Source organism: Gorilla gorilla, chromosome 19 (assembly GCF_029281585.2).
Source record: "Gorilla gorilla gorilla isolate KB3781 chromosome 19, NHGRI_mGorGor1-v2.1_pri, whole genome shotgun sequence".
NCBI classification, from domain to species: Eukaryota; Metazoa; Chordata; class Mammalia; order Primates; family Hominidae; genus Gorilla; species Gorilla gorilla.
In genome coordinates, this window is record NC_073243.2 from 104332394 (window position 1) to 104350411 (window position 18018).

Sequence of the window (18018 nt, forward strand, 5' to 3'; positions counted from 1 at the left end):
TTCCAGAACTTCAAAATTCACATTAAAGGAATTGGAGGCACCTTTATCAAACAGTAAATTAAAAGTACACAAAGCTCTGGGCAGAGGGCGTGGTTAGAATTACATTTGAAACCGATATCACCTTTGAAGCCAATATCACCATATATACATTCAACTCTCTACCATCAAATCGGAGCCTTCGGAATGTTTTTTTCCCCCCAGTATCTTTGCCATCTTGGCTCAAACATTAAATGAGTCAATACAGTCCTATGAATTTTTGATGTTTAGAATGAAAATTAATTTTATGGGCAAAATGCAATCACCAGCCTCGACATTTGTATCTATTATTTGTGAGTGCTTGGCAACTCAGAATCATAAGGGGTGAAAAATTTAAAAGGATGGATGTTCTCTGGACTGCTGGAAAGGGGATTTAAACTAAAAAAACAAAAAAGGTAATGCTGAGAAAATAATTAGCTCTTATGTAATGGTCACCAATATAAGCATCAGAAGGACAGTATCAACCTGTTAGCAAGGCAGGAGAAATTTGTATCTCTCTTTTTCTCTCTCTCATCCTCTCTCTCTCTCTCGCTCGCTCGCTGTCTGTCCTACAGAAGCTGCACACAGACTAAATACCCACGGATCAGCCACTTTTCTGTCATGTGGCTAAGGGTCAGAGGAATGTTCTGGAAACAAACCAGAGACTCATGACTTCAGCCCATTCCTTTTACTGAAAGAAATTAATCTCATCCATAAACCTATTAAACAGCTTGTGTTTTCTGCATAGGGTTAACCATACATATTCAAGGTTTAAAAAGTAAAACTTCCCTATAGTTTCTATGGTTGCTTTTGTTTGTTTCTGTGGAGTTATTTCTCTGGATTGCATAGTTCTTGTCAAATACCTAAACTAATTTATTTGGACAGATAAGAAGACATTTACTTAGTCTATTCTTGGGAACATTCCTCTCACAGTCAATAGAGATACGAGATACGGTATTTCTGCCATTATATCATTTGACTAAATTTGGCAAAATGCTGATTTAAGCATCAAAGAAACGTAGTAGATTTCTTTATGTATGATGAAAGAACTTGTAAAAATCATCACATCCCTGGCTGAACTACAAATGTGCTAACATTTTGGAAAAACTTACACGAATGGAATAATTGCTTGGCAAACATCAGGCTCCAAAAGGGTACAGATTTAGATTTAGATTTGATAGACCAAAAATTCAATTGATTTAAATATTAAAAAATCAATAAATGGCAAACAAAAGGAGATTGTTTAGCTTGGTGGGTTACTAGTCTTAAGTGCCAAGGATCTTAAAATAATTAACAAAAACTTCTTGATTATATCACCTATAGGCAAAAAACTAGGTAAAATGAAGTGTTGCATTCTTGACATACAAGGAATGAGTAGTTTACTTTGTGAAAAATGTGTCTTGCCAGGAGGTTTTGCAATAAATATGATGGTTGAACTTAAAGTACAAGAGAAAACTCCAATCACTACACACAACGTTTCCTAACCCACTTCTGCTATGTCTTTCTAGTATTTATTAATATCAACTACCCGTAAATTCAAGAAACTCTTCATTCTGTCTAAAATCATACTACAATTTTGAATCAGGTTCCCTTCCTCCATCTTCTTTGCATTTTAAAGTAACAAACTCATGTCATTCCCTAATTGTAGCCAGTCAAATACTCAAGAGAGTTACTAATCCCTTGCCCACCTTCCCTCCAGGGAAAACTGCCCCAACTTTCTCCACTGAAAATATTTTTAGCATCATAATGATTTAGGGAGCTCTTCTCTGGACCCAATTTAATTTTCCACATCCTTTGTCACAATTGGGACAATGATGTCATCAATCTGTTCAAAACATCCTAAATAAAATGCTAATGAACACTGCATATTTTTAGTTTACTTGCAAATTTTACATTTCTCAGGCAATTTAAAACATATCAGAATTACATTTTTCGAATCACATTAAATTGTGAACAGGTGCTTCAGTATTGTTTTATGCCTGATGACATCATTGTGTTTGTCATTTGGTTGGAATTAGAAATCTACCTGACTAGACTATAGTTAACTATGGCTAACTCCTTGTCTGGGTGGCTCACAGATTTATATATGCTTTACTTATAATAAATTTCTTGGAAATTTCTCAGAAGAAATTGCAAAATGCTGCGAGGAATCAAGTGACGACATTCTCAAAATGTCAGGAATAAAATGGCAGCACATTCGGCCACTCATATGTGATTCTCAACAGCTAGCTGGAGACTAAGATGGAAAAAACACTACGTATGAAACAAGCATGGACAACCAATTGTTTTTCTCCACTTTTGATTGAGGTGTTGGTATCACATGGATAAACATCGAGTGTTTAAGATATCCTGTTAAAATCGCACAATTCATTGGAAATAAAACTGACTTGGACATCTTGGCATTCAATACCAATGAGTAATGAGATTTAAAAAGCCAGTTCTCTGAACACACTGTTCCCGTTGACCCTGGCTTTTGTAAGGGTCATTAAAATGCAGGCTGGGAATAAATATCAGTGACTGGAAATTGACGTGGAGCCTCGAGATGAACCAGCCCATCCACCCAGTCAACAGCAGGGACAGGTCAGGGCAGCCTCAAGCCGTCACATGTTACTCCTAATGCATCTCTCCCCTTTGAGGTACAGGGTCATGGCAAGCGATGACAGAGAGGCAATTAATAAAGGCTGCTTGCCACTGGCTGGAAAAACACAGGGCAAACCAAGGCTCACCTGCTGCAGAGGGACTGGGGCTTCCAGAAGAGAAGGAACACCCGAGGGCACGATGCCAGGGGCAAGGAGCCAGACACAGAGGGACAGATATTGTGTGACTCCACTCATGTGAGGTCCCTAGAATAGGCAAATTCATAGAAACAGGAAGCAGCACAATGGTGACCTGGGGCTGGGGAGAGGGAGGATGGGGAGTGAGTGTTTCATGGAGACAGAGTTGCTGTAGGGAAAATGAAAAGCGCTCTGGAGATAGATGGTAGTGATGGTCGCACAACATTGCAAATGTACTTAATGTTACTAAATTGTATGTTTAAAAATTGTTCAATAATATACCTTATTTATATATATTTTACATAATTAAAAAATACATTAGAGGCCGGGCGCGGTGGCTCACGCCTGTAGTCCCAGCACTTTGGGAGGCCGAGGTGGGTGGATCACGAGGTCAGGAGATCGAGACCATCTTGGCTAACACGGTGAAACCCCGTCTCTACTAAAAAATACAAAAAATTAGCCAGGCGTGGTGGCGGACGCCTGTAGTCCCAGCTACTCGGGACGCAGAGGCAGAATGGCGTGAACCTGGGAGGTGGAGCTTGCAGTGAGCCGAGATCGCGCCACTGCACTCCAGCCTGGGCGATAGAACGAGACTTCGTCTCGAAAAAAAAAAAAAAATACATTAGAAACAGAAAAAAAAAAAAAAAGAAAGAAAGAAAATGAAAGCACTCTTCTTCTGTCTCAAAGGGAAAACTTAAAAACATCACAGGTGCTATACATGAGGACATGATTGAGGCTATGACTTCAAAACGATGAAGTTTTCTGAGAGCAAATTAAATGTTCTTCCCAGTGACTTAAAGCATATGCTCTCCCACAGCCCCTCACTCCACCAACACAAAGAACTGTTATTCTTGCTGAAATGTGAGTCCGATGCCTGGATTAGTCTCGCTGGGTTAACAACTGAGAAATAGAAATACTACTTGGGGATGGGGCTCCATCAGTCTGGAAAATGTGTTCAGAAAAAAAAAAAAAATACGGAGAAAAACATGAAAAGCTGTACTCCTTTAACCAGAAACTGCTCCAGGATGGACAGGTTAAAGTGGGACTAGGTAAAAAGGGAAACAACCCTGGGACCATTGAACTGCATGTAGGTAAAGACTAGGTTTCACTCACGTCCTCAGCAGAAGGTGTCGCCTTCCTGACATGAGTGACAGGAGTCCGCTTCCCTTGCACCACCCTGCACAGGTGCTCCCTCCTAACCTGCCTGTCTGCCTGGGCAGTCTGAGTGCTGCATCAGCACCACCTGTGTGTGGCCCCGGGCACTGCCTCTGCCTCACACAGTCAGAGCTCAGGGGCCCAGGGCATCTGCAGATCCTCAGGTGTGGCCAGAGGCAGAGCCCCATGGACAAGTCCTGCCTCTTCTGTGATTAATAAGACATTATAAACAAGGCTCTACCGCTAGGTCATATTACTTCCTTTCTGTACCTAACACCAACTTTCCTACAGTTTTATGATTTTTCTTTGACACAAGTACAAGAGGAGCACCCGTGTGGTTCATGGCACCAGGTATCAACCCAAATGGTATTTTTCTGCACTCTTGGAGGAATTCAGTGCTTGAGCAGCTCTGATTTCTTCTCCCCCTTAATTGATAGACAGGAAAAGTGGGGGAAGGTAATTTAGCTTATTTCCTGCTCCTACTGCTACAGAAGGCAGCTTGGTATGTGGAAAATCTGCAGAAGGCACATTAAAAGTATTAAAAAGTGTGATGAATGATTTTTGAGAAAGAAATACATCTCAAGGGTCATCCATCATACTTTTAATGTGTCTTCTGTGGAGGAAGGAAAACAACACTGGAAGACATATTTCTGTTACTGAAGGCAGGTGTTCTCTCTCTAAAGGATCGTAGCTACTGTTGAAAGAATGTCTCCTCCTAAATGATCAGCTTGTCAAACATTTATAGACAGTGACTGAACTGTCTGTCAATCATGACTAATTATGCTATACAAAATAGAGCTAGCTTCCAAACCAGATTTGTTTCTCATTTATATCGTCTTTAAGAATTAGGTGATAAATCCTGGTTTTATAAGGTCAAACTAGATGTTACGAAAAGAAATGGTTTCTTATTTAAAGGGCTGTATGCTTACCTATTCATTCACTCATTCTTTCATTTAATAACTAATGAATGGAAGGCACTTTCCTAGGGCATGTGAAAAAAAACAAAGATCTCCTCAAAGTTCATTCTAGCATTATTCATAACACCCAAGATACGGAAACAATCTGTCTATTGATGGATGATTAGATAAAGAAATTTTGGGCTGGGCATGGTGGTCCACACCTGTAATCCCAGCACTTTGGGAGGCCGAGGCAGTGGATCATGCAGTAAAGAGTTCAAGACCAGCCTGGCCAGCATGGTGAAACCGCATCTCTACTAAAAATACAAAAATTAGGTGGGCGTAGTGGCGGGTGCCTGAAATCCCAGCTACTCAGGGGGCTGAGGCAGGAGAATCATTTGAACCTGGGAAGCAGAGGTTGCAGTGAGCCAAGATCACCCCCATTGCACTCCAGCCTGGGTGACAGGGCGAGACTCCATCTCAAAAAAAAAAAAAAAAAAGAAGAAAAGAAAAGAAATTTTGATACACACACATACACAATGGAATATTATTCAGCCTTAAAAAAGAGAAAAATCTTGTCATTTGCAACAACATAGATGGATATGTAGAACATTATGTGAAGTGAAATAAGCCAGGTACAGAAAAATGAATACTGCATGATCTCATACGTGGAATAAAACAAAGTTGAATACACAGAAACAGAGAGTAGAATGGTGGTTACCAGGTGTTGGGGAGGCCAGGAAATGGGGAGATATAGGTCAAAGGGTACAAAGCTGCAGTCATGTGGGATGAATGCATCTGGATTTCTAATGCACAGCTGGAGGACTTGGTTAATAACATTCTGTTGTATTTAAGATTTGCTGAGGGAGTAGATTTTAGGTGCTCTAATCACACACACAAGAAGCTATGTGGAAGGTGATGGATGTGTTAAATTGCTTGCCTGTAGTAATCATTTCACAATTTATATGTATATCAAAACATCATGTTCCACAACTGAAATTTATATAAGAGAGAAAGAAAAAATGATCTCACTCTTATGTGTGTGTATATGATGTTAAATGTATTGTCCCCTAACTCATATGTGCTGCTACTGGCCAGTGAAGGTCAGCTCTCAGGAAGTGTGCTCAATTTGCTTGCATGCATGGTGAACACACTCCTGACGGGCCAGGAGGCGGCTTAATTTTACGGGCATGTGTCAGTCACCCAAAGATTCTGAGTAAATTGGAAACTTAGCTTGTGCACCCTGCTGCCCTTCAAGTGTGCTTTCATCCTCAGCCCCTTGGCTACGCAGTCAACTTACGACCCAGTCTCTCTCACAGCTTTCATCTACCAAAGTCCACTTGGTGCTTGGCAGTGCGCTTTCCTGGGGAGCTGGATCTTGGAACAGCAGGACTAATGCATAAATGCAGGTTACAAAGTCGAGCCCGAAAAATCCATTTTAGAAAACACACTCATGCTTCTGGCATCTCAGGCCAATGCCCCTTGCCTGCCTCTCTCTCTGTCCAGGTTCCTTTCCTGTGATTTCTTCACATCCTTGCAGTATCCAGGAAATTGCCTATGCAGAGAGCTGAGGCATTCTTGTGGCTCGTGGTGTGTCTGCAGAAAGGCTCTTTCAAGAAAGCCTCTCCTGTCCCTGTCTTAAATCTCTCATCTTGAGTTCCCCACCCTGAGGCTGTCCCCCTGAAGAAAGCTCTGAGACCACAGCAAGAACCACTCCCCACCACCCCCAACCCCCAACCCTATTCTTCAGGCAGAATACCCCGGCTGGCCAGTCTGGCTCCTATGAGCAGGTGCCTCAGGTGGATGAATGGAGCAGGTCTCCACCTGAGCCCTGGCGTTTCTATCTTTCTGGAGCCCAGTGGTACCCCAGGGAATTGCTTGTTGTCTAGACATGGCACATTTTCCCTCTTCAGCTGTTTCCCATTCACTCTGGATTAAGCCCTAATTGGAAATAAATGACGTCACCATCCAGTCACGCCTGAGACCTAGAAGAGGAGGCCTCCTCCCCGAGAGGGAGGCCTTATGATTCCTGCAGCAGAAAATGAGCCTCGGGTGATGCAAACACCTAGGAAGAAGGGGAGACCCACTTTGTGCCACTCGCTCATCTTACAGAAGGGCAGGAGGAGGGCTTCCAGCGGTGGACCTGGCCCGTCAGGACCTCTCCACAGGGGACTGCCAGCCAAGGGCCTGCCTTAGCCCTGGGAGGCTGTGGCCTGCATGGACTTGCCTGCTGAGCCCCTCCTTCCCCAGCAACAGACGAGCCTTTGAACTAGCTGCTCTGGAGGCTGAGCAGGTGGCTGGAGGAGGTAGCTGTGGTGGCACCTTTCAGTGGCCCGCATGCCTGGGGAGCCCCACATCAGGGCTGGCCTCATGTTCTTTCTTGGGGAGCTCCTGAGAGGGAGCTGGGACACACAGGCAGGTGAGGTATGGCTGCCAGCATACTTGTCCCCAAACTCATGACACAGGAAAACCTACGGGAATCGCACACATTCACCTCTAGACAGCAGGGAGGACAAGCTACAGCTTCTCTCTGAAGGCCCCTTTGCAGGTGTCACTAAGATCAATTTCTAGGCTACACAAAGTGATGGAGAGGCCATCCTCTCCACCACTAGCACCCCTGCTGCTAGTGCTTGGCCCATCTGGGGTCCAGGTGGCGTCACCCTCACCTGAATCTGCAGGCGTTTGAGAGGAATTTACGATCTCTAGCGTGACCTGGAGGAATGACCCCATGTAAACATTCAAGGTCCTAATCCACTTCTTCAGCCTTGTTTTTCTCTACTTCTTAATATGAATTTCTGCTCTTGTCCCAGATGCAAACATCCCTCCTTCTCCCCTTCCACCCACCTGCCCTTGCCCCTCACTTCCTCCAGGTCCATGTGGCAGACTCCTTTCCACCCTCCAGGATTCCATCTAGCAGGCCCTGCTCTCCCTTCCCCTCATGCCTCTGTTGCTGCCTTCACCTCCTCGTTTCAGAATGACTTGATGATGAGGTTACCCAGCTGTCTGTCTCCTACTCCTACTCCTGGAAGGCAGAGAACTGTCTTTGGGGTCTGAGCACGCAGCACGTACCAGACACATCTTTATATACAATAAATATTACATTTTGCTGCATGAATGCTTTCTACTTTATAAAAACGATGTTATTATTATGAAATAATATATGGTCTGTCACCACAACCTGGCTTTGGGTCCCTGGAAGGCAAGGACTACATTTCCTAACACTCTGCATTTCCCACAGTGAGTGAAGCCTCCACTACAGGAAGCATCAGATCTCCTACAGCTGCTGCTGCTGATGTGAGAACAATAAGGACGTGTCTCAAAGCACCCTGATGAGCCAAGTGTCTATTGTGGGGGAGATAACCAGCACTGATGAGACTGATATAGTCAGAGTGGCCATTGGTTCAATAGTTACAAAATGGCCAGGACTGTCCTAAGTGTGGTGGGAACACTGGCTCATTGAATCCTTAGAATCACCTTGGTAGAGAAGTCTTGGTTCCCACTTTCAAAGAAGTGAAAATGGAGCCTGTGGAGTTCAATGAAAACGTCTTTCTAGTCGTGCAGCTGGTGAGATGGGGAGCAAGGGGTTGCAATCGCATCTTTTAAACTCCAGGGCAGGACACCGCACTCTCCTTAGTTTGAGGGTTCCTTTGTCCCTCATGACTATCCTTAAGACATTGCAGTTATTTCTGTAGCCTGTTGAGGGGCCACCATGAGCAAGGAAGTGGGGAACTGCTCCAAGGAGTCACCCAGTCTCTCAAGGTGGCTCTGTGAAAGCACCCCTTTCCTTAGAGAAATGACTGCTGTAGCCAAGAGATACTAAATTTAATAGGCAGCAACTGGTGTTGCAAAGGAGCCAAACGCAAGTTTCCAAAATTCCACAGAACAGGTCCCAGAAGGGAAGAACGCCCTGACTGCTGTGAGCCCTGACTCACCCCGGGGCTGAGCATGTTGAACACAGCCATGGTGTGGGGCTTACCATGTTGAACACGGCTGTGGTCCGGGGCTTACCATGTTGAACATGGCCATGCTCTGGGGCTTACCATGTTGAACACGGCCATGGTCCGGGGCTTACCATGTTGAATATGGCCATGCTCTGGGGCTTACCATGTTGAACACGGCCATGCTCTGGGGCTTACCATGTTGAACACGGCCATCATTAATATGATGGCTGTGGTGATGATCGTGAGAGAGATCCGTGGCCAGGGGCGGTTGGCAATGATGCCCGAGGACTTCAAAAGCCACATGAGCAGGGGAGAGGCTTTTTTGCTGCATTGCTAGGAGAAGAGAGAAAGAAAAAGAGAAGCATTGCTAGCTGATGACTTCTCTCCAGTTTCTTGATGACAATGTTTACAACCACAAGAAGCACCAACATTGTTCATAGACTAAACATGTAGATTCTATCCTCCCCTGGGGACCCATACGAAGTCACAAACCTTATTAAAATTATGTTGGCATCATTGCTACCAATTGAGAACAAATTAAATGCCTATGACAAAGGTACAATGTGCTTGTATGTCTTTTAAAACAGACCTGAAATTATGTTTTTAAGTGATTCCTTTCTCAAAGGAAAAATGTCAGTTAATTAAATCACCCTGGGGGATGTGTTGGGTCTCTGATCACAGCTATGATGAAAGTTATCATTTATTCAGCTGATTTACGTGGAAAGCGATCAACACATCTCCTAACCCTTTTAATGCTGCATTAGCAGATTACAAGAATACAGCCCAGGCCACAGACTTAGTTTGGCGCCTGAACTTACAAATACGGTGTCTGAAAATCTCAGGCACGAGGCATGATGGCTTTGTGTGGTCTCGTCTGGTCTTGTGGGGGTTTTCTCCCACACGGAGAAGCTCCTTTTTTCCCTCCAAACAATTTTTAACGGTGTTGAGAAACACATAATACAAAATGTTCCCTTTAAACCATTTTCAAGTGTACAGTTCAGTAGTGACAACCACATTCACACTGTTGTGTAACATCTCTAGGATTTTCAATCTTACCAAATTGAAACCCTATACCCATGGAAAAACAACTCCCTGTTCCTCCCTCCTCCCAGCCCCCGGCAACCACCATTCCCCTTCCTGTTTCCATGACTGTGACTATTCTAAGACCTCCTATAAGTGGAACCATCTAGTAGTTCTCCTTTTGTGACTGGCTTATTTCTCTCAGCATAATGTCACCAGAGATCACGATGTTGTAGCATTATGCCAAGATTTCCTTCTTTTTTAAAGCCTGAATAAAACTCCATTGTATGGATCTATACTTTTTTTTAATCCATTCATAAAATGGACACTGAGTTGCTTCACCTCTTGGCTGTTGTGAATATGCTGCTATACATATGGGGGTTGGGGAAGCTTTTTTGATACAAGAAGGAATTGAGATCTTTGGGGAACGACAGCCAGCATTTGCTCCCCATTCACCATGGGGTCTCAGTGCATAAGCTCACCCATCTTGAGGGCCACCTTTCCAAGGATTCTCACCATATTCTCCCAGGTATGAGTGTGGAGCAGTACACAGAGTTCCACCGAACTGTGGGTGACATCAAGTCTGCCTATGCAGATGCTGCGTGGGCATAATTTGCATACGTTATCTGATATGACAAGCAGGAAGTAAAAGTCCTCCAGGGATTGACATTGTTATCTTCACACTAACGGGCCTGTGGTCCCAAGGCTATGTGTTTTGGAAACAAAAAAAGGTGATGATTTCAAGAAATTCAGAAGAAGGAATAACATAAATTATGCCCTATGATCGATACTACCAAGTTAACCTATTGGCAAACAAAGCTGGTGTGACATCATTGAAATTCAAATTCAAATAAAGAATATTCCTGAACAGCACAAATAGGCTGCGCTTTCAGTTCTCTACTTCTTTCACATCTTATTTTTGTATTGTTCCTAAAATTATTGTTGCCCTAAGCATTGCTGTTTGTTCAATGTTGATACAACAGTTGAATGATCGTCTAAACACAGGAGAGAGGAGTTGAGAAGGGTAAAGAATCAGCCATGGCCTAGCTTCAAACCTCTACTGCTGGGGAACTTGCTGCAAATTAATGATCCTCTCTGAAATGGGGTCCCAGTTTCTTCCTCTCTGAAACGGGGATAATAACAGTACCTGCCTCCTCTGTCTTCGCAGAGGTTTAAACGAGTTAGAGAAGGTGCGTGCAACAGGACTTACAAGTGTTAGCTCTTCCTGTTATTTCAATGAAGAAAACACAATATTTCTTAGAAACATTTTAGTGACCAAAATCCTATTTCCTTTATATCTATGTAAACAACAACAACAAAATCTCCTCCTCTCTATTCCTTTCCACCATGTTTTTTTTTTTCTTCCTTCCAGCTCCTGACAGGAAAAGATGAACAATGTTTGTGTACAGCGCACATGCCCCCCTGAGGGAGACACAGGACCAGGTTCCGGGTTCACTTCTTGGGCTGATTTTCCTGCGCCCTCGTCTCATTTCTCTGAGTACCTACCAGGGAGCTTGAGCCACTGCTGCGCCCAGCCGCACAGGCTGCCCAGAGCTGGACTGCTGGCTGGCGGCAGGGGGCGCCCTCGGCCCAGCTCTGCAGGGCATCTGATCACCGGCAACAGAAGAACCAGATCTGTACTTGACGCTTCTACTGAAGAGCAGGTTTGGATAGGGGTTGGTGATGGCAGTAAATCTGTCATGCAGTAAGATGTCCCTTAATGCTCTGAACATGCAGCATCTTACAGGGTCAGGTAGCCAGGGAACATCCACCCACGAATGGTTATCACTACTGTTTAATGCATGCTACTTCTAATAATACTAATATCACAAAACACAGTCAAATCTGTGTTCCGTAGAAGAAGGTTTTTGTTTTGTTTTGTTTTGTTTTTTCTTTTTTTTCCTGAGACGGAGTCTTGCTCTGTCACCACTCAGGCTGGAGTTCAATGGCACGATCTCTGCTCACTGCAACCTCCGCCTCCTGGGTTCAAGCGATTCTCCTGTCTCAGCCTCCTGAGTAGCTGAGTTGTTTTTTTTTTTTTTGCCATTACCTTTAAACCGCAACTACTTTTGCACCAACCTATAATACAATATGAAGAGCCGAGCTTCAAATGAAATATTATGCTCATTTAGCTCAGATTCCATTAGATAATGGCATTTGGTTTGATTCTCACAAATTAAGACAGTATTTCTATATTCACATCCAGATTGACTACAATTAGTACCTTTAAGAGAAAATTATTAAAATCAATGCTCTTATATTTTTGAAATTATGATAATTTCTGTACACATAAATTATCAATAGATATGATAACGAAAATGTTAACAGTAGAACATTTAAAAAGTTTATTACTTCAGGGGAAAATGTACATCTAGCTAAGATTGCATATCACTGTCAATTAGGTAAAATATTAGCTAGTTATTACACAGACAAATTTTTGAAATTACAAAATTAAAACAAGTTACTGTGTTTGAAGATTTAGAAAAATACGTGGTGATAATCTTGTCAAATATGCTATCTAATAGGAATATGTTATATTCTGCTCATAGGCTAGTAATTTACTAAAACAGACCCGGGCAGATATGCAGGAATTTTTTTTCTGTTCGTGTGACATACCAGGCAAAATGACGAATCGGCAGCACTTGCAGCTACTTACTAGATGCATGGGGGTTTGGCAGACATGGGTTTGGCACAACAGGTTCGGATGCACTTGGTTCAATTATTCACCCATGCATTTTCCATGCATACCTCAAAGTTCTCCCTCACAATTGTTTTAAAACTTATGCCAAATGTGTTGTTCCAGAGGTCAGGGAGACAGGCGGTATCTTTCCTTATCACCAAGCAGTGACAAGGTAAGTAAACCCGTTCTGAAGTGTAAAAATTGGTAGGCATTGCTGCTGGCAAGGACAAGAAAGTAGAAGAGAACAGAGAGGTGACAGTTGCAATGACAGGGACGAAAGAGGAAGTGGAGGATCAAGCTGGTGGGGGGAGCAGAAGAAACCAATGATGGGGATAAGAGGAGAAACAAGACTAAGATCCTAAAATGGAAGGAACCTGATTAAGAAAAATGGAGACCCTTGATTCAGTGTGTAGCTCTGTAGAAAAATTACAACTTGGCTCTTGATATGATCATTGGCTTCAGTTTATCCTGTTTTTGATTAAGTATTAAAGGCCCTGGTGGAAAAATGTTTATCAAAATTCCGACCATCCTAATTAAATGTTATAAATGACAACATCTCAAAAAATATTTTGGCCTTTATTTGGAAGATACTATTCAACTGAAAATGAGAAAATGCCTGCTGTGAGCCCAGTCAGTGCAGTCATTTGCTTTGATCTTTGGTTTAACTCCTGGCATAATTTCAACCACATCTGTTTCCTCCCTTACTTGATCATCTCACTGAACCCCACGATCAGCTCTTACTTACAGTGAGCTCACCATGTACCTTCTAGAAATGCACTTGGACGTGAATATCACATTCATCCATTAAAACAAGGGATTAGTACTAAATGCAGTGGGAGATGTAATAAAAGAAGAAATATACAGGAAAATCCTAGCCAGGCACGGTGGCTCATGCCTGTAATCCCAGCACTTTGGGAGGCTGAGATGGGCAGATCATGAGGTCAGGAGTTTGAGACTATCCTGGCCAACATGGTGAAACCCTGTCTCTACTAAAAAGACAAAAATTAGCTGGGTGTGGTGGCAGGTGCCTGTAATCCCAGCTACTAAGGAGGCTGAAGCAGGAAAACTGCTTGAACCCGGGAGGCAGAGGTTGCAGTGAGCTGAGATTGCACTACTGTACTCCAGCCTCAGTGACAGAGCAAGACTGTGTCTCAGAAAAAAAAAAAAAAAAAAGGAAAATCCTATCATAGAATTGATGATGGGGACAACAAGCAGTGGGGTGTGGTAGGAAAAACGTGGGATGAATCCCAATGTTCTTAATCCAGTACATGCAGATCTTCCTCAGAAAAACAAAATGTTCATACATGCTCCACCAAAAATATCAGCCAGCTTCTCTTCCTTCCCTCTCTCTTTCCTTTTTTTTTCTTCCCTTGTTTTGATCTACTTGCAATGGAAACAACTGGTAGTCTCTCAAATTAAGTTAAATCTAAATTTTTCACTCTAAAATTAATTCCTCATAATTTAACTTAATCATTATAAAAGTAGACTTCATTTACACTTTCATTAGTTTCCATTTTAACAATAAGATGAGACACTTGAAGAGAAGTAGAAGCTCATTTTAAGTGAACTTAATAAAATGAAAAAAAAAATCCAGAAAAGTTATAAAGATATCAGAATGGCTGAGAAGCAAACTTTTATTATTAGAAAAATGAAATCCATGTTAAAAATCTTGCTTGGAAAATATAGTGGTTTCATATTTCATATAAACATGTACTTTTGTGTATTTGCCTAAAGGAACATCTACTTTGGCATTTTAATTAGCTGAGGACCGTCATTCTGAATGGCAGGAATAAGCCGGAGCAATAATTACTTGTAACATTTAATGTCACAAAGACTGTGATGTGTACTTTGATTATTTAATTGTCCTTTAATTTCCCATAGGAAGACTTCTTTACGCCAATCAATCATATTTTACAAAATCAACCTGTTTCTTCTTTTCACCCTGGGTGAGCCACATCCCTGCACTGTTGCTCCACTGGGTACCACATTGCATCATTTTTGCTGACATGCTTGTCTCTGGCCAAATGCAGAGCTGGTTGAGGACAGTGACCATATCGCACTTGTCTCTGTTTTCCCAGAGACCAGTATAGTGTTTGTTAAATGGTAGGAACTCATCAAATACGTGCTGATTCTGTTTACTATTTTTAATGATGGACTCAAAGGGAAATTACCAGGGCACAGAAACAAAGAGAGAGCTCAGTGATAAAGGAACTGAGGCTGTGGGGTGGGTCCAGGAGTGTCCTGGATCAGGACTCAGGCTATGGCACTTAGGGGGTGAGCTTTTAACACCCACAGGGAAAAGAAGATATTTCCTTGGGCCAGCAAAACGTGGGCAGCTGCAACTAAGACTCCTGAATAAAATCCAGAGCCTCAAACTGCTATTCCTTCTGTACAAAGAAGTCTAGAAGAGCCCCATTCACTAGCTCAGGGAAATATCAATAAGCTTCCAAGGATCAATCCAAACCCTAAAGTGTTGGGTTTGAAATTACATTACCTGACTCATAATAAGAATTCCAAATTGAAGGGTTGTTAATTAGGTCAAAACCAGAGAAAATCCTTGGGGCTATGGCAGAAGCAAGAATGACACTGCTGGTAAATGATACTTTAGACTACAGTGTGCAGGGATGTCCCATCTGGGGGCCGGGGCAGTCCTCCTGAACATAACCTCACAATAAAAACCAAATTATAAAGTACCTAAGGCAATGGACCGTATGAGGAAGAATCAAAAGACATTAGAGGTAGTCGAATTAGCACCACGAGATCTGCAGATACGACAACAACCTGAAATAGCTTCTAAATTAAGATTAAAGTAACAAAAGAGGGATTATAATCCATATGAATGAGTGAGTTGTTAAGGAAAAATAACAAGTATTTTTTAAAATGAGCCACATAAACTTTCTAGAGATGAAAATGTAGATATTGAAATTAAAAACTAAATGGTTATTGAGGAACTGGATGAACTGCCCGTGAATGGGAGAGGCTAAGAAACATCTCAGGAAATAAACCATAAAATAGCACAGAAAGATAAAGAAGTGGAAAATAGGAAAAAGAGACTGAGACACAGAGGATATGATGAAGAGATTCAACATAGCTCTGATAAAAGTTTGAAAAAAGCAGAACAGAAAGACCAGGGAAGAGACAAAACACAAGGAGATATTGGACAATGACGTTGCAGACCTAGAGCGGATTATGAGGTCTGTGGTTGAGAATACACAGCTGAGTCTCAAAAATAAAAGTCAGGCTGCACTTTGACACATGGAATCTACTGCCCATGATACAAAGAGCAAATCCTACAAAAACTCCCACCGAGACAAGGGACCAAGTGACTACAACAGTTAGATGGACAGGAGAGTTAATCTCATTCCCACAGAGGCCAGGAAATTATGGAATCCTGTTTTCAGAATGTTAGAAAAAATTATAAATAATCACAATGAGGAAAAGATAAAGACTTTTTAAAATACAAAATCTGAGTGGGCATATTATATACAAACCCTCATGGGAAGGATTATAAAAGGAAGCATTTTAGTAATATGGAAACTGAGTCCAGAAAGGTGGAATGGTATTTGGAAAAAATAGTAAACAAATACACTGTTTAACAAAACCAACAATAAACATTGAATAATTTGAACAGTTTAAGTTTAGAAAAATTGAAACCATGCTAGTATGGATGATGAGAAAAATTACCAGACTCAGAGCATGGTCCCTGTATTGTTCAACAAGAAAGTGGAGATATTATTAATAATATACTTTGTTAATCATGTGTACATGTTACGGGTTTTAAGGTAATAACTGAAAAAACAAACTAGAGTATATAAGTTCCAAGTCACTAGAGAGAATAAAAGAGAATAAACTCCAGGAGTCCAAAAGAAGGCAGAAAAGAAGGAAAAACAAGTAGAAGCAAAAAAGATACAAATTGGGTTTTAAAAGATTTTAGTAATAATTATAATACAGGTAAATGGATCATACTTGTCAAATAAGAGAGAGAGATGTTTGGATCAGAGAAAAGGACATAGAGCTACATGCTGTTCACCGGAGACACACCTAAAACCTATATCCTTTTCATTGACAAGGAAAAGCTGAAAGTAGAAAGATGGAACAAGGAACACCAGGCAAATACTAACCAAAAATAAAATATGGTGGAGGGATATTGACAGGAAAGAAAACAGACTTCAAGGGAAAAACACTGCTGTGGGGTAGAAAGCTTTTCTATTAGCTGTGTGACCTACTTTCCCTTTCCCGAGGCGACCTCTCTATTTGCGCTTTTATCTCTGCCTGGAAGAACGTTGGTGGGCTGGCATCGTATTATCTCTGCTATCGAAAGCACAAGGTAACAACACTGAGAGAAAAATTTCTTCTGATATTTTCTGGCATTTTCATTTGCTGTATCCAGCAAATGTGTTCTAAAGATGTTTTGGGGGTTGGTTTGTTTGGTGGAATTTTTGGTTAGAGTCACTGTCTTGTATTTATCATAGAAAGGTAAGTCTGCCTCAGGTAGTTTAGAAAGTTAAATCTGACTGTGAATGTGCACTTATTACTATTACTGCTACAATGACAACTAGTACTATTCTTAATTGCTAATTGTAATGAAAATGTGAACTTGAATCTCTTATTCTAGTCTTAGCTTCTGCCTAGATAAAATGGATTATTTTCATTATCAAATAAAATAATGTCTGAAAATACTTTGAAGGACTATTATATGTATAAAACATTTTGTAAAGTATTATTATAACGCTGAGTACTTTCTTACTAGATTACTTTAATCTAAATACAATTATAAATTAACTTTAAAAAATTATCAAATGTCTTTTAAGATGAATTTACACTTTGCCCAGAACCTAGTTTTAAATAAATGGGACCAACAGCTGAAAAACATACTTTAGGAAACTAGAGTAGAGAAGAATAGGAATAGGTACTATGTGAGGTTACCATGACTTACCAATGTGATTTTGATCAATGGGTGCTGAGTAGTCACCACAAGGCAACTTTGGTGCTATGCTGGTCCATGTCCATGAACATGGGCATCCCTGCCTAGTGCTGGGCACCGTCTGCCTGTGACTCACCCCATACACAGCCTGGCACCCTCTACAACCTGCTTCTACTATAAGGTTCCAAGGCTTGATTCCAATTCTGGCTCCAACACCTACTTGCTATATACCACTGGGAAGGCAAGTTATGCAGCATCTGTGAGCCCCCGTTCTATCTATTAAACTGTCAAATAGATATTACCTCCAAGGGCCCTTGTGACCATAAATGAGCCAGTAGAAGCTAAGTGCCTAGCAGAGTAAGTAGGTATTTTTAATATAACATTTACTACTTATAAACTATGATGAGGCTGGAATCAGAACCACTCATTGGGATCTTGCCCATCATAAATAGCTTGGATTTATTCCAAAGGTTCTTACCCAAGGATAGGAAGACTTTGCAGACCTCATAGTCATTGCATTCCTGACTCTACTCCAAAGCCTCCATTTGCATCCTCAAGAAGCCTGATTACAGCTTCTTCAGCACTTTGTGTGTGTGTGTGTGTGTGTGTGTGT

The 18018-nt window shown here is 41.7% G+C and overlaps 1 protein-coding gene across 8 annotated transcripts in view; it reads right to left on the reverse strand.

Annotated features, from left to right (window-relative positions):
• ADCY2 (adenylate cyclase 2) overlaps positions 1-18018 on the reverse strand; it is a 431254-nt gene that overhangs the window by 61029 nt on the left and 352207 nt on the right. For 5 of the 8 annotated variants that reach the window (XM_055367540.2, XM_055367542.2, XM_055367544.2 and 2 more), the window contains exon 16: positions 8977-9114. The exons of the other annotated variants lie outside the window; for them this stretch is intronic. In XM_055367540.2, coding sequence (XP_055223515.2) covers positions 8977-9114 — 138 coding nt within the window. The remainder of the gene's footprint in view (positions 1-8976; positions 9115-18018) is intronic. 8 annotated transcript variants of the gene reach the window in all.